Below are 21390 nucleotides of genomic sequence, written 5' to 3' on the forward strand. Positions count from 1 at the left end.
TGTTAGATACAACTTTCAAATAACTGTAATTAAAAGGTTTAAGAAAATAGGTAACAAAATAGAGAATTTTGCCAGCTAATTACATCTATAAAAGAATCAAATGGAAACTCTAAATTGAAAAATGTAATTAATAAAATTAAGACCTCAAGAAATGCATTTAACTGCAGAAGAATGTATTAGTGAACTGGAAGACAAATAAGAATATCCAGCCAGGGCACATGAAAAAAAAAATTATGGAAAACATAGAAAACTATATAATAGACACATGGGACCTAGTAAAAGATACAACATGCTGGCATGCCTGGGTAGCTCAGTTGGTGAAGCATCCAACTCTTGATTTCGGCTCAGGTTATGATATCAAGCCCTGTGTCATGCTCTGCTCTCAGTGGGGAATCTGCTTGAGATTCTCTCTCTCACTCTCCCTCTCTTTCTGTCCCTACCCTCTCTCTCTCTCTAAATAAATCTTTAAAAAAGATATAACATGTAACATGAATCACAGAAGATGAAAGAAAATGTGGCAGAAGAACTGTTTAAAGAGATAGTAACCAAGACTTTTCTAAAACTCACAAAAGACATCAGGCATCAAGCTGAAGAAGCTCTGCAAATATTAGGATAAAGTTTTTTAAAGAAAATTTATAGTAGGCACATTTTTGTTTAACTGCTAAAAATCTAAAGAAAAATCTCAAAGCAACCAGAGAAAGATGAAATACTGTACACCTCAAAGAGAAAAAAATATTATCTTTAAAAGAGAAATAATCAGAAACAAAAGAAAAAGATGGAAGGCAGAAAACATTCTTTAAAATGCTGAAAGAAGGGCGCTTGGGTGGCTCAGTCAGTTAAGCATCTGCCTTTGGCTCAGGTCATGATCCCAGGGCCCTGGGATCAAGCCTTGCATCGGGCTCCCTGCTCCACAGGGAGTCTGCTTCTCCCTCTGCCCCTCCCCCTACTCATTCCCTTAGTCTCTTGCTCTCCCTCATAAATAAATATATATATAAATAAATAAATCTCTGAAACACCGAAAGAAAGTAACTGTCAACCTAAAATTTAATATCCAGCAAAAACACTGTTCCTAAATGAAAATAAATACTGCCACAATGAAAGATTCAGCCTATGAAAAGGTACAAACATTCCTACATAAACATTCACTATGGTACTCTATCACTGAAATGTCTTTCAACTTGTGCTTCTGAAATGATTATATTTAAAGTAAAGCAATATTAAAAGTTAGAAGTTTAATATAAAGAAATAAAGTACTTAGCGACCTCTTAATACTGAAAATAATCTGGAAAAATTGCATAGCTGTGCAGCTAAAGCCGTTCAGGAAAACAGGCAAATGAGCAATGCTATCCAAACGTTGCTTCACCATGCCAGAGAGCAAGCACGCCATTCACCTCTGTTGCAAGGAGCTGTTGTTAACTTTCACATTACATTTCATTCAAATGCAGGTAGGTCAGTGTATTGGGTTCTATGCATACACAAAGCAAGAAATGTTCAGCGCCAGCCATATATTTCAAAGAAAAAGATAACTGCATTCATCCACAATTTCCCCTTTCATACTATGATATTTGCATTCTATGATATATAATTTGATGTCAACCTATTTTTCATTAGTCCTACTACCCAGTAGAGGGGTCTGTTCATTTCCTTGAAATATACTTTGCTGACTGTGTTTTTCTTGGGATCTGCTCTTTCTTGGTACTTCCCAACTCTTGCAGAGTAAGGCCCTCAAAAATATAGTTGATGATGGTAAACTGTCATACTTTGGAAAAAACTCAGTTCTTTAAAATAAAAGACTTGTCCCTTAGTTCCCGTGAACATAACTTTTTCATACCAGGTTTAGACTTGGTATCATTAAATACAATATCAGATTCTTAAAAGCCACCTTCAACAAGAAACTGCACAAGAAGCAAGCTGCGATCCTGTAGCAGATGGTAAATGTATATTTACCACTTTTCCGCTTCCTGAAACTCCTTTCTTGATCTTAACCATACAGGAATAATTCAGTCTCTTTAAACTGCATTAAAAGACCTGATCTTAACTCTAGCAGTCATTTTCTTTAATTGGCAAGTGTAACATTGACCTTTCTTCTTGATATTTTGATACTGTAAACTGGTTTTTCGGTCCACTAGTGCCTGTTCATAGAAAGTATGTCAAAAATAATGTTACAGCTTTTCCCCCCCACCCAAATTTACACAGATGTACTTTTATTAGTCTTAATAACTGTTTTAAAATTCTTGTTATTCAAATTTTAAGTATCACTACGGAATCATTTTTAACCTCATTTTTCCAAAGTTGAATTTATGCTTTGAATCTATAAGCTATCAGGACATATTAATATATTTTTGTGTTGTACTTCTAATTCTGAGGAAGTTTACCCATTCTTCAACTAATCTGTGAAGTGCAAATCATTTGCCAAGTTTTTTTCTTGTAGATCATAAACTTCAGCAAAACTCTTCTTTTGGAGAGCTTACAGACTCTGGTATCAAACAGTACAGTGGTATTCTGATCCCATTTCCTCCCATAAAACTGACAACGTGCAACTGAAGCAGCTTGCATTTTATTAGACTCCATTTTATATTTCATGTGGAATTGTGGTCTACAAACAGACTTTTACATGTAAGAGTCTCTCTGTATTGCTTATTTTCCAGAATGAATTTTTGATGTAAAACCTTTAAATGTTCCTATCATGAAGCTTCATCATTGATCATAAACTTAAATACTATTTCTACAGTATCTTCTTTGTTTCAAAGCATTCATTTACTGTTTTGAATACTTTATCTTTAATAACTTCTTTTGGTACTTCCTTGAATGACCAACAATTTACTCCCAAGTATTTCTCTAATGTTTGTAGATTCATCAGTGTACAGTGAAAAATGTAATCTCTGGATCTGTATACAGTCTATCATTTGATTCACCAATGCATTTACTGATAATACTATCTGAACACAATCTAATACTACTTGAAAATAGTATCTCTTCTATTTCTTTGGCTTCAAACATACAATTGGCAATTTCCATGTAGACTGACTCAACAAGCAAATTCTCCAACTCCGTGTGAAGCATTTTGGCTTTAGCTTTAGCTATTAATTCCAAGATCTCCTAACAAACTTCCCAAGTATAATCTGATACTGTAGGAACAGATCTATGGAAAGGAGGGGACTGGGAGGGGAACCTACAGGGGCGGAGGGACTTTTATTTAAAACTTACAGTTCTTTAGTGGTATGGTGCAACACAATGTGCCTGGCCCCACTGATTTACTCAACTTATATGCAAAATATTTAGGCTGACAAAGAGAAGATTTACAGGTTTAGTTATCCCATACATTTTTTTTTTTTTTAAAGATTTTATTTGAGAGAGAGAGAATGAGAGACAGAGAGCATGAGAGGGAGGAGGGTCAGAGGGTCAGAGGGAGAAGCAGTCTCCCTGCTGAGCAGGAAGCCCGATGTGGGACTCAATCCCAGGACTCCAGGATCATGACCTGAGCTGAAGGCAGTCGCTTAACCAACTGAGCCACTCAGGCGCCCCTCCCAATACATTTCTTAAGTGGCCTAATTAATAGGTTGAATTTTTAAATTAAGGCTACCGTTTTTATCTTGTAACTTTAATGACTTTCCAGCTTTAATCACCAAATTGCCCTTGATGGTGGGAAAATAACTATCTATATATTAAAGCCAATCAAAGAAGTAACAATGAAAAAAAATCTAAATATCTAAAAAAATCTGAAGTTACATTTTTTGAAGACCTCCCTTATATATTTTACAATAATGAAATATTGAAATTTAAAACATTTAATATTTTTATTACAGTAACATTTTTATAACCACCAATATCTCAAGGGACACCCATAACCTATTCATGGCACATGGGTTGGGAAAGCTCTGATCTAATTATCTAAATGAATTTATACCCATCTTCCAAGACTCAGCTTAAGAACCACCTATTTCATATTGCTTATTTCAATAAGCTTGTCCCCAAAATCTCTCCCCCCTTGCAGCTATTCAAAGCACAAATAAACCATGTTTGGTGGTGAATAGTGTGGTTGTCTCCCCAACATCCATTTCCCTCTCCCACAGAGAATACAAAGCAGCCTCACTTTTTCGGTGGTATCATCTTCAGCAACAGGGCTTGGGCACCCAATGGCCTCCATTTATGAAGGTAATCCCACTCCTTTGCTACTTCAGGGAAGCCACAACTACACACCGATTGACAGGTGGCTCAATAGTGCTTTCTCAGGATTTTCAATCATTACTGGAGGGAATGCTTAGTTTTTCCTTCCCTGGGTACTTATGCCACTTTGCTACCATGAAGGAAGCCGTTTTGTGAGGAATAACTGAGTACACACAAAGGCAGGCAGAGGAGAAAGATGAAAAGAAAAGCAGCCAGAGGCCTGATCTAACCACACCCGAAGGTCAAGATTCTCATATTGTTAAGGAAGGAAAAACAAAATTTAGGAAATCCTATCTTACCCAAAAAATTTTTGCTTGTTTTTTGGAACAGCTCTTTTTATGAGATATTAGGAAGTGTTTGAAAAAAAAGGGGGTTATCAAGGTCAAAGGATTCATGAAATACTTCATATTATAATTCCCTCTTAGTGATTCAGAATATAAACACTGGCAGAGATTTCAAAAAGCCCAACTTTAAGGAGAAACTATGTGTTCAATTCAGCATTTCTCAAACCTTGACCATTTAAAAAAACTGACTATTAAAATTACAAATAACACCAATGTGATGTCCTAATCACAGTCTGGAGAAAAGAAATGACAAGGTTTTGTATGTTCTACAGCTATTTGTGTTGAAGATTCCTGAACTTAAACAGGATAAAGCTAGACTTGCTTAGTAGAAATGCCATCCTGCAGCAAAAAACAGTTGTAAAACATTTGTTTTTAATTGCCTTGTGTTTTATTAATACCAATATGTAATAAAAATGGTAAGTTTATCTATAAGGACTCTAGAATGGATGATGGTAAAAGGTAAAGAAAAGGCCATTGTTCCTGATCAAAAAATCAAAAGTAATCAAGAGTTGGATGTGCCTTGTGATGATCAGGATTCACCTTTAGCTTATACATTTATATTTATTTTTTGAAAAACTTTGAAATTAATGTAAGAAAAAATGTTTCGACTCCAAATCTGAAATACTCCCCTTTTCCCTACTGAAGCAATTATTTTTATATTAGGATTCTTACTGTCAAATTTTTTTTTAGGAACCTGCCTATCAAGTTAATAGTACAACTGAGTGTACTCAGTACTATCAGATGCAATGAGTTAAGAGAGAATGTGATAAAATGGGAAAAAGGACAAGACTCAAAGTCAGTCACTCAAAAGACTGGTGGTAAGGGAGGGAGGAAACAAGCTATATACAGGTCATGTTTTACTACAGGAAATGTCATTCCAAAGATTTCTATATAATATAAAAGTGGAATTTCATGCACCAGTTAGCCAAAAATAAATAAGGAAAACAAATTACCCTAGAAAGTAAATCTGACATTTTCAGATTATTTTAGGACTCTCAAAATCCATTGGCTATGCTTTGAAAAATGATCTGAACATATCCACACTATTTTATTATTAAAACAATTCCAAAAAGAAATAGGAAACCAATTTCTTACCTGCCAAAGAGACTATCATGAACAACATAGACAGAACATACACTGAGATCTATTAATCCTTTTGGTTTGGTAGCTCGTTTTTCACTTTCAAAATAAATAAGTTGGGCATCACTGCCCTCTAAGATAAAATATAAGTTTTTCCACCGTTTTCCTTTGCCTGTTAAAAAAAAAAAAAAGTGCTTTCCCTTAGCCAAATAATAAACTATGAAGTCATATATATATATATTAAAATCATAAAAATTATTGTTGCTGAAAATGAAAAGCATATTCCATTTTTATTCCAAAGCTTCAGTAACATACCAATCCTTACAAAATGAGAAAATGCCTATTAAATTTATCTGTAGAAAAATGCCTTTTGTTATACTGCTTGTTTTAATGAATCACAAAGTAAATGACAACGGTACCATAACTATATCTTTTAAAGTTTCACAAAGATAAAATCTTTAAAATTCTTGCTTAGGAGTAATTCTTTTTTAATCACAAGAAACTACTCTTCCACCCCACACCCTAACAACCAGCCCCCTAACATTTCTTAATGTTAAATTGAGGCAAATCTATAAAACAGAAATATCAAAACAATGAATGTGACAAGTGTCATTAGAAGTCTCTCTTTAAAAAGAAAAATAATAATGAAGTATGAGGTAGAGAGGGGGCAAAGAACCAAATACCCTGCACTGGAACTGATCTCAAGAATGAAAGACATACTTGGAAATATGTAAGCTTGTTTCATGAAACTCTGCTTGAAAATGTGGACTTAATATACCTAGACTCTAGATTTTTTTTAATTTAAACTCAATTCATTAACATATATTATTAGTTTCAGAGGCAGAGGTCATTGACTCATCAATCTTATATAATACCCAGTGCTCATTACATCACGTGACCTCCTCAATATCCATCTCCCAGTTACTCCATCCCCCCACCTCCCTCCCCTCCAGCAACCGTTTGTTTTCTATGATTAACAGTCTCTTATGGTTTGTCTCCCTCTCTGATTTCATCTTGTTTTATTTTTCCCTCCCTTCCCCTATGATCCTCTGTTTTGTTTCTTAAATTCCACATATGAGTGAGATCATATGGTAATTATTTTTCTCTAATTGACTTAATTTCGCTTGGCATAATACCCTCTAGGCTCCAACCACGTCGTTGCAAATGGCAAGATTTCAATTTTTTGATGGCTGAGTATTATTCCATTGTATATATATATATACTACACCTTCTTTATCCTAGACTAGATTTTGAAGGATGCTTAAATATAAAAGCTTTAAACAAGGGTCAATTATTAATAATTCATACCAAACAACTTATTAAACACATCAATGGGACGATTTGTGCCCAATATTTACAATGTTTCTACTAAATATTAACGGAAAATACTGAAATTGAATCTTTAAAGTTAATACTTACCCTTTTTTAGAAGATAACCTTTTTTAACAATATTTTTATAAAAGGCATCCTTTGTTTTTCGACGAATTGTATTATAGATTTCCTTGCCATCCACTGTATCATTGAGTACTTGTTCTTGATCCTGAATTTTTAAAAATATTAAAATTACGTCATGAATTCTTGATGGAAATTAAATAAAATCTACTAAATTACTAATTAATAGCCAGGTTGTGTGTGTGTCTAGAACATTTAAATAACGTTTTTAAGGCTAAATTCTAAATAATGTAACATATATTAAGAGATCCTTTGCTTTCCAAAGAAAGTCTCAAAAATACAGTTTTGTTACGTTGCCTTGTTGTGTTATAGCAAATAACACTGACAACATGAATTTGTCCCAACAGAACTGATAAATTGGGAACCAATTTAAGCATAAAACCAATTCCTGTTTGCTTATGCACAGTTATGTCTGTGAGAAGCACGAGATAAATGCAGAAAACTGCACCCAGCTGATAGAGGAGATGCATGGGAATATACAAAACACACCTCCAATACCTGACAACCCTCTCAATTCACCAAGCGTTATATGCCTCACCCATCCATCCACACCTGGTGTTAGAACACCATCTGATTTCAAATAATCCTTCTACCACTTTACAATAATCACAACCCTGACAGCCTCTTTGACAAGTAAACTTCAGGTCTTTTTCAAGGTAAAGTGCCATATTTATTGTAGTAGTTAAATATTTCTTAACCATTTAGCACATATAAAAACTATGCGTCATTTTATTAGGTTCTTATCTTTATGTGTTACTGATGAGGTTCTTGAGTGTTGTACCCCTTCCCATAACGTTGTGATTTTTATTGCATGGTTTTACATAACTCTGACTTTTAGGAATGGATGCATGTGTCTTAACTGCTAAATCCTCCCAAGTAACAAAAAGAATTCTGATGTCAGGAAGAATATAAAGAGAAGAGTGTCTTTATAATGATCTTTCCAAAATAAATCAGTCATCAGTATTAGCATTGGGATCTACTGGTTTCAATTTCAGTTTTAGTTTCTCTTTTGAGCAGTTCTTACTATTTGCTAGGATGAATATTTTATGACTGTTTTCTTAGAGACCTCAGGGTTCATCTGATCCTTTTATAAATCTCAGATATGAGATTTTCATAAATCGTATTTTTCCTCTATCTTGAAACATTCTGCTATTTCATCATCCTAGGAATCATTTCATCATTATTCAACAATTACTTCTCAAGTATGCTAAAGAGCAGGGGTTGGCAAACCATGGCGCAGGCGCCAAACCCAGCCTACTGCCTGGTGTTGGACATAAAGTTTTATCAGAACACACCCACACTCATTCCTTTATGTTTTGTCTGTGGTTGCTTTCTCCCTACAGAGGCAGAGTTCAGCAGCTGAGACAGAGACTGAAGGCCTGCAAAACCTAAAATATTTATCATCTGGGCCTTTACAGAAGTTTGTCAACCGTTAGCTTACAGGATGATGCAAGAGTGAAATAAACCCTCTCTATTGCATCACCTTTTTTTTTTTAACTGTGTTGCCAAGTATTGCAGCATCTTTCAGAAAAGTATAAAAGCCCATCTAGGTTATCTTTTTACTAGCTTTCATTGAACACAGCCCAGAACTCTTGATTTTCTGCTAATAGCAAAGAGAAAAAAACTGACATAGGAAGACGTTTGACAATTATTAAAAGAATCAAAAGATGAATGCAAAGAGGCAGCAGCACTTTGTGATCTACTGTGATAATAAAAATGATTTTTGATAAGCAAAAATCTCAGACTACAATTCTTCAGATGACAGTATCCTTAAACTTTCTCAAACTCAAGAAACACTAAGTAAACGTGGATTTCTAGGCAGTGGAGGGGAGGGAATACGTATGGTGTTTCTATCTAGTCAGTCATTTAATAGCAAGGATGCAATCACGCAGTATTTTGTGACAAGAATCTAGACTGTTCCTGTTTTGCTAAAAAGAAATAAGGGTTCTTTAAATTTTTATGTTTGTGCACCCAAGATTTACTTAATATGATTTATAAGTGGACAAAAGGTACTTTGTATCCAAAGGTTGTAGAAGGAAACATAATGTAGAAATTGTAAAATTCACCATATTTATCACTGTAACTGATGTTTAAAAATCTAAACAGAAAAATATTTTACCCTTATGGAGCAAAGAAGACTGTACTCTCCCAACAAAATTATAAGCCCTCCAAGTTTTCAAAATTATTCCATTTGATAATTCAAGTACATGAACTAAAAGCGAGAATTATAAACTAAAACCCAGTAGAGAGATATTTACATCTGGAATCAGTACTGGATTCTGACAGTGAAAGTGTCGGAAGAATAACCAGAGTAATTATACAGCAAGAATTAATTAGAGATGTATCTGAAATCTGGAATTAGGATTTACAAGATGGATTATGTTCCAGGTCCATGCATGACAGTGGATTAACAACTGCTTATTTCAAGCCTTTATAACCAAGGAAATATGGAAAAACATTTCAGTTTGCTATGTTTAAATTCTTATTAAATTTTCTAATAACCTTTTTTGGACTATACCTTTATTCCTACTTCTAAGAATTATTCATAAAATGACTTAAAAATAAAAAATTTAAAAGGATACACTGGACCCAGATGATAAATAGTGATGACTACTCTCCTGGTTATATAGATTTGTACTTATCAGTCTTTTATTTCAAAAATGATAATATTTAGGGGCACCTGGGTAGCTCGGTCAGTTAAGCGTCTGCCTTCAGCTCAGGTCATAATCCCAGGGTCCTGGGATGGAGCCCCGCATTGGGCTCCCTGCTCAGCGGGGAGTCTGCCTCTCCCTTTCCATCTGCCTTCCCCCAGCTCATGCTCTCTCTCACTCTCTCTCGCTCTCAAATAAATAAATAAAATCTTTAAAAATAATAATAATAATGATAATATTTAGTATTGGCTACAGAATGGGGCATATTTGTAGTTTGTACTTTAAGACATAACTACACTATTATTTGGATTTAAATATCTAATTTCAGGATGATCTCCATAACTCTTTTCTAAATTATATTAGGGTAGGGGCTGATATACTTATCTACAACTTCCAAGGGATTCCAACGTATTAGAAGACACTATGGCCAAGGACGGAACTTAACTTTCCAAACTCCAGTAATCACTGGATGACAAAGGGAAGGCTTTAGGGCCTACTCTCTACACAGTTCTGGAGAAGTCTTAAATGTTCCTGTACATTTAATTCAATAAATGTTTGTTGAGTGCCAGGGTCTGTTCTAGTTCTTGAGATACATCAGTGAACAAATCCAAGATCCTTATCCTCAAAGAACTTACATTCTAATGAGGGAAGGATAATAAACATAATACATAAATCATACTGTATGTTAAGAAATGGTAAGTGTTTTACAGGGTAGGGCAAGTAGCAGTATTAAATAAGGTGTACGGGTCAATCTCATTGTGCAGCTAATTTTTGAGCAAAAGAAGATAATGGGACATGTGGCTATTTGAGAAAAAAACCATTTTGGGCAGAGTCAACAGCTAAAGCAAAGATCCTAAAGTAGGAGAGAGACTGGCATATTTTAAAAAACAGCAGAGAAGCCAGTATGAGTGGAGACAAGTGAGAGAGAAGGATGGTAGAAAGAGACGAGTTCAGAGGACCAAAGAGATGAGATCTATGGTCTGAAAGGCCATTGTAAGGACTTTGGCTTTCACTCTGAAGGAAATGTAGAACAGGTGCAAGTATTAAAGACAGGAGTGAAATGATCTGACTCACATTTTAAACGGATCCCTCTGACTGTTGTGCAGTGTTAAAGGGCAAAGGTGGAAACAGGGAGACCAAAGTCAGAGTCTAACAGTGGTCATGTGGTACATTTATTTGGAAGGCAGTCAGCATGATGTTCCTGACAGTATGGATACAAAGCATAGGAGAGAAAGAAGAGTCAAGGATGACTCAATGCCCTAAGTCATTACCCTCTCCAATCTCAATTTCCCTATCGTATAGCAGCGACCTCATCAAGTTGTGGAAAATTAAATAAACTAGTAAGAACTGTGTCTAAAACACAGTGCTTAAAAAGTGTTGCCTATTTTATTGTGGGCTGCATTGTTTCAAAAGGCTCCTTCTCTTCTAACGTCTGTCTCCAGAAGTGTTAGCTCCACAAAGTAAGCAGAGCTACCTAGGACTGCTCTTTCCATTCCAGGATCTTACTCTGAATGGGGGTATGCACCTCAGGGGGAGTGAGCTAATCAGTTTTTCCATTAATAAAAGGTTATTATTACACTTTCTGTTCTGTAATAGAATCCTGCTGGGAAGGATAGGTAAGTATTATGATTCCCAAACTTCTACAATAACCTACTTTTTTACTCCAGGTCCTAATTAACAGACGTCAAATAGCATTTAATGGTTTTTATGGAGTAATCAAATTGCTTTGTAACTGGCATCAGTTATTTCTGAAATATTCAAAGCATTAATTGGCACTTTTGCAAATGACAACGATTTGGGGTTTGTTGAATTATGAAACCGCAACATGGGAGTGCGGCAGATTATATATTTGAAGTAATTCTTAAAACAACCTTATAACTTAAGTACGAAAGTTTTAATGTAAAATAATAGTTATTGTGCTAAAGAGTTTTTATTCTAAAAAGTAAATTTTTCTAAAAAAATTTAAAAAATTCTAAGCACAATTTCAAGATGTATGGCTTAACTTGTAGACAAATAAAATCTGTAGACTTCTGAAACAAAACCATCATTAACTCTAATAGTCAATGTGAATTAGAATTCAGGATATAGCGGTGGGACACAGTGGCAGAATCTGGAGGTAAAGGCACCTCTGGCCCCTAATAAAAAGACCCTGAGCAGTGCTTCTAGAAAACATGTACCAAACTATGTGATTAAAAGAAAAAAAAAGGGAGGCAGGGCGCCTGGGTGGCGCAGTCGTTAAGCACCTGCCTTCGGCTCAGGTCATGATCTCGGGGTCCTGGGATCGAGCCTCATATCGGGCTCCCTGCTCAACGGGGAGTCTGTTTCTCCCTCTCCCTCTGGCTACCGCTCCCCCGGCTTGTGTTCTCCCCCCCCACCCCCGTCAAATTTAATAAATAAAATCTTTAAAAAAAAAAAGTTCGTTTTACTATGGGGTAGAATAGTGAACAGTGTCTGCCAGAAGTGCCAACAAAAGCGGGACATCAGGGCTGACTACGGTTATCAGGAAGGTGTCAAGGAGAAAGTGAAACTTGAGATGGATCTTACACTAGCAGTGCTTAGACAGGACTAGAGGAAGGGATGGACATGGAGATAGCAACATGCACCATGAGATTAAGACACATTAGTGATAACACAGAGGGGGTGAAGTAGGTGCTTCCTACTGGAGAGCGGTCGTTCATTCAGTAACACTGATGCTACTCTAGGCACTGAGAACACAACACAACACCCCTGCTCTCGTGGACCACACGTTCCACCAGAAAAGTGTGAGGAAATGAAGCTATATTAAGTGTGACAAGATGATGATGATTCTTGAATTGATATTAAGCATCAGAATAATGATCCCCCACCTCAGCAACTGCAATGAATAGCAGGTACAACCATCTGAAACTAACTTGTTAGGAGGATGAAAATCTGTGGAAGAGAGACTTAACCAGTCACTGTGGAAGTTTGGATGGGCACCCAAAAACCCTTCTTTATGTCCCTGGAGTATCAATACCTCCATTTTCCACATAGAAAATTCTTAATCACTCTTTTGAAATACCTGTTGCCTAACCTCTGCTACAAACTTTGCCCACCACTCTTCAGAAAGTATACGAAATACACAAACTAAGCAATACCCTATACATTAAGCAGCTAATATTCAACAGGCCCTCTTGTTCAAGACCAATCTCTCCTCTATATTATACTGTGGATTTTAGCCACTCTTGCCTTCCCTAGGACCTGTACACCAGCTACTGCCACTACCCCATCTCAGCCACCACTGTCACTCTCCTCACTACTGGTGGCTTTATGCAGAGTATACAGACACGCACAAAACTCTCTCACCATAAACCTATAGCCAAATAAACAGTGAAAAAGTTTAAACCCCTCTTAGCCCTATATCTTCTTTTAGATTTCATTTTTATTTTATTTACCAAGCTCACCTATGTAAGCCCAGCTGTGATTTATTCTTGCTGTCTCCACTTTTGCCTCCAACAAGCTCATTCCTTGACCCAATATAACATGGCTTCTGTCCCACCACTGCTTCTATTCTCAAAAAGCCACAAAGGCTAGAATCAACATAAATAAAAACTAAGTGTTTCTCTTACAATTTACTTTCTAAAAGAATCTGAATAACGGCAGTTTTAAATTTTATCCAATTTTAAATGCATGAATGTGTGCATAAAACATACCACCAAAAATGCATTTTAAAATAAAATGCTTATTACTGCAAAAAGAAAAACAACACTGACCTGCATTGGTACAGGTTCCTTAAGATAATACCCTTCAACAATCTGTTCTTTTCGATAGTGATCTATGATGTCCCCAATGCTGTTAAAATAAAAATTACTAACATTGACATAATTTGTCTTATAAAAAAATGCAGATCTTGAAAATACACAAAGACCCTGTTAGCAAGGATTATGTATTTGCAAGTGTTTTCAAAAGCATATAACCCAAATACATCAATATATATGATTATAATAGTCACATTATTTTAGAAAAGCAAGAATTCATTTACAGGTCAGAATACCAGAGTCAGAGATCCCAATTTTGCATACACATACTCAAAGAGTTAGTATAAGTAAGGAAAGAATAAAAGTCTACCTTTTTTTTTTTTTTTAAAGAGTGTTTCTGAGGAATTGAGAAAGAACTGATAGAGAAATGGCATTTATATAGCAAGTTCAGGTAGATTTTAAGAATTTTTATCATCAAAACACACATTCTGCTTTCAAACAATCAGATGAAGTTAGATAATAAAACACATTAACAGCAAGTAAAAGCAGAAACAAACAGAAGACCAGGAGCTAATTTTACATGTAGGATTATCGCTACCCCAGGGAAAGCTTATTGATGAATTTGATAAATAATGCTATAAAACAGTCTTACTATCTGGGAAATTTTACTAAAATGAAATTAAAATGACATTATATATTTTAACATGTATTTTGGCATGGCATAATGAGTTTTCCAATATAAAAGTGTTTCTGTATAATCGGTAGGCCATTTTATTGTCCTGAATATTTAAATCCTAGACTTTTAAACTTCCCTTTAATATACCGGAGGAATGGCTATTTTAGGGACAGATAGGAAACATTTCTCAAAACAGATCTTGTTTAACCTTCCACTTGATTTTTTCCACAGTTCTTCTATTGATGGAACTGAAATATATGTTTTATTCTTTAGAGATACATATGTGTATATACACACACGCACACCCCTCTCTCCAAAGATACACACATATACATACATATATATGTCTCCAAAGATAAAATGTCTTTGCTATACTACAAAATTAATTTAAAGCAAATATAATGTTAAAAATAGCAAAACAGAAGACTTGAAAAGATAAATGAAAAAAAGTATGAATGGATATGAACTAAATACCAGAGGCAGCATTTCACACAAGGGGGAGGGGCGCAAAATGAGACAAGTAAAAAGGTATTCACATTAAAAAAGACAAGGAGGGTTGTAAGTGTTTAAAGGAAAAATGTAATACCACATATAAATCCAAAAATGTTAAAAGAAAAAAGAAAATCGGAAAAGAAGACATTTGAAGACAGATACCACCACAGAGATAACTATGTGTTTCAAAGCAAAAAGCATTAAATCTATAAAAAACAATAAATATCAAAGGTTTCTGACTCAGTAACTGTAAAATGCAACTGATCCAGTGGAGCATCTCAGCATTACAATATAATTCTTGTCCATGAGCTGAAAGAATAAGATACTGTTGTGGAATACAGTTCAGACTGCCCAAGAGCAAATTTAAAAGTATGTGACAACCAATCAGATATATTTTTACCAATGAGCTGGACTTTCAAGATGTTTTTTTAAAAAAATTACTTTAGTTCATATTCTACCCGGATATACCTAAAGAAACAGTCAAGGGAGATACAACAACCCAGAATTTCCTAGGCATTCCATGAAAGTTTTAAATACAAAACCAGATAGATTTACATCTCAGAAAACTAAAACATGTCCACTATACATCTGTGAAATAAACGTGAGTTTCTAGAGATACTATATCCGATATTTTCATTTTAGTAATATACTTAATAAATAAAACCATGTCTCTCCTTAAACGTTCAAGCTCCTAGATAAATGTTAGTAATCTTCAAGGTCTGACCAAAATCCTTCCTCCCTCTCCCTTCTCATCACTACCTCAACTGCTCTCTTTCCACTGAGTCTCCTGTATCTATGTGTACAGCCCTGAACTCATCAGTCAGCCAACCATCTGTTCTCATAGACTTGTACCTCATATATCTTTTCTTTAATGTATATGCATGGGGTCTGTACAATATATTTCAAAAAGTAAGTTAGTTAATAAATGTTTGCTGAATTATACTTGCCGTTAAATGCTTCTCCTGCTTTTCTAAAAGTTTTAATATAGGAATGTTAAAGTTATGTCTCAACAAAGCAATTTCTAAATGAAACACACTTAAGTACTACCTCTTTTTACCAAAAGACTAATGTAGAATTAATGCGGAGAAAAGACAGTACAGTGTGGCTCTGTTACATAGATTTATTGAATAATCCAACTTAACACTTACATATCTAAACAGTAAGTGTTAATCACAAAGGTGTATGTTTTTAAGTTCATTTATTTTTTCTTAGTAATCTCTACACCCAATGTGAGGCTTGAACTCACAACCCTGAGACAAAGAGTCGCATGCTCTTCTTAACTGAGTCAGCCAAACACCCCACAAAGGTTTATCTTCTAAGATTTACTTTATTATTGACACTAATGCTGTAATGGAATATATTTCCATGCTGAAATATATATTTCCAAACAACTGTAAAACTGCCTTTTTCCAGGCATCAGATTTACATAATTCTAGCTTTCTTTGAAAAAAATTTTTAACATTAATACTAGAAACAACAATACTCCTGAACTTTATCAAATGAACTTATCTATAAAAAAAAAAAAAATTGTGGGTGGGGGAGCACCTGGGTGACTCAGTTGGTTAAGCATCAGACTCTTGGTTTCAGCTCAGATTATGATCTCATGGGTCGTGAGATCAAGCCCCACATTGGGCATCACGCTCGGTGGGGAGTCTGCTTGAAAGATTCTCTCCCTCTGCCCCTCCCCCAGCTCACACTTGCTAAAATAAATAAATGTCTTTTTTAAAAAAAGAAAAAAATTGGGGGGAATGATCACAGCCCATTAAATTAACATGCATTTAAAAATTTTTAAGTCTTCATTTTATAAGCAGACTAATAATTTTGCAATAATTTAGAAAGAAATATACTTCAAATACTTCTTTCTTCCTGCTTCATTCTGGTCTTTATCAATAAAAAAGTCAACCTTTATATATTTTACAGACTGCTTCCATTTTGTAGGAAGAATTTTCATCTTGCAGAATGTGTATCATAAGGAAGTTTAAGTCAGTAAACAAACTTCCCCGAAAATAAATCTATGTAAATTATTTTATCTTTAAAAGTTTCCAGATAGACATTTATCAATTCAGTTAAGAATATATGTTTTCAATTTACAGTTTTATATATTCCAAGTCCCTAGAAAACTGGAAAATGGGAAAAAGTAATTTACCTTCATAAAGAGCTCAAATTGCAGCTAGCTAGATTTTCAGTGAGGATGTCTAGATTGGGCTATTAATGTAGAAACCACTCACGCAGCTTTTCTGTATGACATGTGCAAAAGGATCCAAATGTCTAGACTCATATCTTCCACTTGATGTCTCATAACTGTTCATGGGCCTTCTGGCAAGCAATTACAACTTGGTTTTTTTGTTTCATTTTCTAAGGTAAACCGGTTGCTGGACCTCTATACCCTCAAAAGTCAAGCTGGAATTAAGAGAAATTCTAAACGGGATGGCAAATACTGCTGTGGTATTTAAGGGATTAAATTAAGCAAATGCCATCATTTTAGTTTATGAAAGCCTCCAAAAGAGGAAGACAATGCCACTCTAGAGTTATCTAGTATGGGAAATTCTTTACATTTGGGGGAAAAAATGAAAGATTTCTTTCTAATATACAGGAAGAAAAAAAAAAAGCTGAGATTCTATCATATGGTTTCTCTATTAGCTTATTTTTCTGCTCCAGTGACTAAGTTCATTTTGAGCTTTGGGATAAGCAACAAGTTTACTATAATTTTTAAAATGAGAAGTAGGAACCAATAATTACAAATAAGAAATATCAACTTGAGAACAACCCAGTTACATGGGTAACATTTGTAATAAGTCTCTGTTTACTCTTTAAGAACTTTTTCTTCCTATTAAAATGTCTTGGGGTGCCTGGGTGCCTCAGGAGGTTAAGCATCTGGCTTTGACTCAGGTCACGATCCCAGGGTCCTGGGATTGAGCCCTGCATCGGCTCCCCACTCTCCCTCTGCCTACTGCTCTCCCTGCTTGTACTCTCTGTCAAATAAATAAATAAAATCTTGAAAAAAAAATAAAATAAAATGTCTCACTAATAAAATAACATATTTTCTTTTTCTTAAAACAAATGTTTTGCTATCCTATAGTTAAAGACTTAGCAAATTTGCTATAAACAGTCTGCATATAATCAACAAACATATAAATTATCTTGGTAGAAAACAAATTATAAGTTATTAACTTATATTCATGTTTGACACTATCTGAAGAATCCTTGGACATGACTACTACTAAATTATATTAAAGGCCTTATAATTTTAAATTCTAAAGAGTCAGGCACTTTTATACAATTTTGAATCTGATGTACGTTATTGAAATTTCAGCTATTTTTGCCAAAAGTAAAAGGTAACTAAAATTTCTCACAACTCACCTGTTATAATATCGGCCTCCCATCATAAACTGATTGTTTGGTGTTGGACATATTTTAAATCGCTGAATATTTTCGTTGGTCCGAAAGTAAAGTGAATAGTCACCAGGAGTATTATCTGAGGGCCTCACAAGAAAACTGCATACTTGGCCAACTGTAAAAATTAAGCTGTTAGTTTTATTTCCTAATTATCAAATAAAAAAGAAATAGTGTTAAGTAACCTAATTATAAAGTACATTTAAAAGTCATAAACATATGTAAATTTTCACCAGGAACTTGTCTTATAATAAAAACAATTTTAATACATCTTTATGCTTTCTAGTTTATGAGTCACAACCATTCATGATGTTGCATGTGTGTATTACATAAAAATAAGTCTGCAGCAGTGATTTCTGGTTAATAATGTCTCTACCTGTCATGACTTCGGAAGAATAACCTAACCACAGGTATAGAGGACACTGGCTAAAATGGGTACATTCTATTTGTAAATCCTCTTAATAAGAAGAGTTGAAAAAAGTTAAAGTAAATTTTGTTTAGGCATACTCTACATTTAATCAATGCTTCTGATTAAACATTAAAAAGTAATAACTGTAATAAAAGAGTACCAATGCTTACAAAGGTAGATTCAAAAATGAAATATGTGTGTACCTTATCAAAATCAATACATGTACACCACCTTTCATTTAATAGGTAAGTACCTGGAAAGTCATATAGAAACAAATTATCATATATTAAATGTTTTCACACTAATTTTAGAGAAGGCTTTTTGATATCTTCAATTGGCAGTGACTCTTAACACCAAAATGGTTTGTTTTTCCTCTTCCTTAAGTCCTAATGACATAGAAAAGATCAGAACTTGACTGCTTTTAGGAAAACACACTGAACACTTAGAATATCAGATGCAATTTTTATGTAAATTACTACGAGTTCCAATCATCTAGCCAAAGCACTTACTAACAAGTAATTTCATGTTTAATACAAAGAATAGGAATTCATGCAAAACTGTGCATGCAAGTGCTTATGTGTGCTTTTCAGGGGAGAAAATCACCAGATTCTTCAAAGAGCACATGACCCAAAGAAAATAAAAAGTAACATAGAGAAATTAAGTTTAGCCCCTTTCAACTTGAAATGCATTAAACAAGAATGAGTGCCTCAAGTATTTGGTGGTCCAAGTTCAAAAATATAAACTTCTTTTCAAAATTCAGTAAATTCACTAAAATAAATATTTTGGTCCCACCCTCAAAGCTGATAGCATGTCATTTTGGTTGAGCATCTGGTCTCTATTACTACCATTTGCATCATGATGTTCCTTATTTTTAACCTACTTAGTCTACATCCTCACAATAAAATTGAACACTTCTAAAACTCCCTTAAATCTTTCAAAAGAGCCAAGTATTTATTACATTAAACTCCAATGCCTACAGTTCAAAACAGTAATTCAGAAAACATCTTTAATAATCAGTAGTTTACTCACCATATACAAAAACTATCAAACACTGGTTGTTTTTAAAGAACTAAGATTTCTACATTACAGATTATGGCTTAAACTTGTGTCAAATCCTTATTATGTATGGTTTACGAAAAAGATTCTTAGTTAAATTATTTCTGTCTTAAATGTTAGGATAAATGATGACAGGATGGTTTTTAGTTTAAATAATAAATCCACAATACAAATCAATTTTTACTTTGCGTATCTCTATAAAAACTTTTAAGAAATGTTAAAATGGGCGCCTGGGTGGCTCAGTTGGTTAAGCGACTGCCTTCAGCTCAGGTCATGATCCTGGAGTCCCGGGATCGAGTCCCACATCGGGCTCCCTGCTCAGCAGGAAGTCTGCTTCTCCCTCTGATGCTCCCCCCTCTCATGCTCTCTCTGTCTCTATCTCATTCTCTCTCTCAAATAAATAAATAAAATCTTAAAAAAAAAAAAAAAAAAAAGAATATATTTTAAATAAGGCCCAATTCTATAATTTCACAACTGCACAAAGATAAATGCTAGAACATTTCCTGCATCCGAACAGCAAAAAAATAAAAACTACACAATATTATTCTAAATATCGATAATAAATTATGGCTTTTATATAACAGAAGCTTATGGTCATTCAAAAGAATGAAAACTTATATAAGCAGATATAGAATGATCTCCCAAAATATATCCTAACATGAAAAAAGTATGTTGCATGTTCCTATGAGTGTGCGTGTGTAGGGGTATGTTTAGGGGCAAGGAAGGGAGATATACACAGACACTGAAAACTTATAAAAATACAGGAAAAAAACTCAAATCTGGTGCTGCTTGCAGGGAAGAGAACAGAACTGGGACAGAAAGAAACACACTTCACTGAATTTTATACTGCATGTATGTGTTCAACTAAAAAACACCAGATAACAAATATAGCAGTTTCTCTGTGGTATGCAAGAATTTACAGTATGTTTAAATATCAAATGAGTGCTAAAGGCAAAATGGATGATAAATGGTCTGTTTTTAAATAAAGAGTGAATATACAAGTACCTGTCATTAGTAAATTATAAGCTTCTTGTTTGGAAATTTTCCCATGGAACCATCTTAAAAAGAGAACAAATTAAATATGTAAATCTGAAGTCCTTTTTGCTGTTATACAATCAAAACTAAACAACCAGCACAAGTTTAATTCAAGCTGATATAATGAAATAAAAGCAAATACAACTGATCAAATTATCTCATCCCTTTTACATTTATGTTATTGTACTTTGTAAACATACATAATTTCAACAAAATATAGAAAAATAAGGGACTGATATGAACTATAACTTCCATATTAATTAACAATACAAAGACAGTAATGATTTTAATTCTGATAATGAGAAGCTGTTACATGTTTACACCATAGCTAGTGTTCTCTTTTCTTTGTATTAGGAGGGAAGGGTAGTACAGGTAGAGCCCACTACAGAATTATCCAGAAAAAAAAAGTAAATGAATTTTCCTCACATTACTCTCAAAATGAACTTTCCCTATCATAGGAGGTAAATTCTCTCTTGAAAGAAAATGGAATGGCTGATTAATACTTTCCTTAAAGTCAGAAAGTAAGACTGAGTGGTGGGTGACAGAGTAGGTATCAGCATCAAGGACTGAAATAAAAGGACTCAGCATTCCTAATTCTATTTGAGCTAATGCCATAACAAATTAGATGGCTAGAGTATTTTAGTTTCTGTATACTTAAAATAAGCATTTAGAAATTATTATAAATGGCATTATAGTCAAGATCCACTGCATTTAATAAAGTATTTAAATTTTACCTTAGAATAAAATGACCTGATTTTAAAAACTATTAGTAATTAAATTTCTTAAAATCTCCTCTCATTTACCTGAAGGACAATTATCTATCTTGCTGATTAACACCTCTTAATACCAGCCTGACAACTCCAGATCATCCCTCCATCACTTTGCCACAAATTCTTGGGATCTACTCTATTAGTTTTAA

At 34.3% G+C, this 21390-nt stretch overlaps 1 protein-coding gene across 2 annotated transcripts in view; it reads right to left on the reverse strand.

The window, feature by feature from the left end:
* The window catches only part of RASA1 (RAS p21 protein activator 1), a 107093-nt gene that overhangs the window by 23294 nt on the left and 62409 nt on the right, over nt 1-21390 (reverse strand). For both annotated transcript variants that reach the window (XM_078067082.1, XM_036072390.2), the window contains exons 7-11: nt 20442-20494; nt 17939-18089; nt 13426-13504; nt 7011-7131; nt 5607-5763 (exon numbers count right to left, since the gene is read on the reverse strand). In XM_078067082.1, coding sequence (XP_077923208.1) covers nt 5607-5763; nt 7011-7131; nt 13426-13504; nt 17939-18089; nt 20442-20494 — 561 coding nt within the window. The remainder of the gene's footprint in view (nt 1-5606; nt 5764-7010; nt 7132-13425; nt 13505-17938; nt 18090-20441; nt 20495-21390) is intronic.

Source organism: Halichoerus grypus, chromosome 2 (genome assembly GCF_964656455.1).
Source record: "Halichoerus grypus chromosome 2, mHalGry1.hap1.1, whole genome shotgun sequence".
Lineage (NCBI taxonomy): Eukaryota > Metazoa > Chordata > Mammalia > Carnivora > Phocidae > Halichoerus > Halichoerus grypus.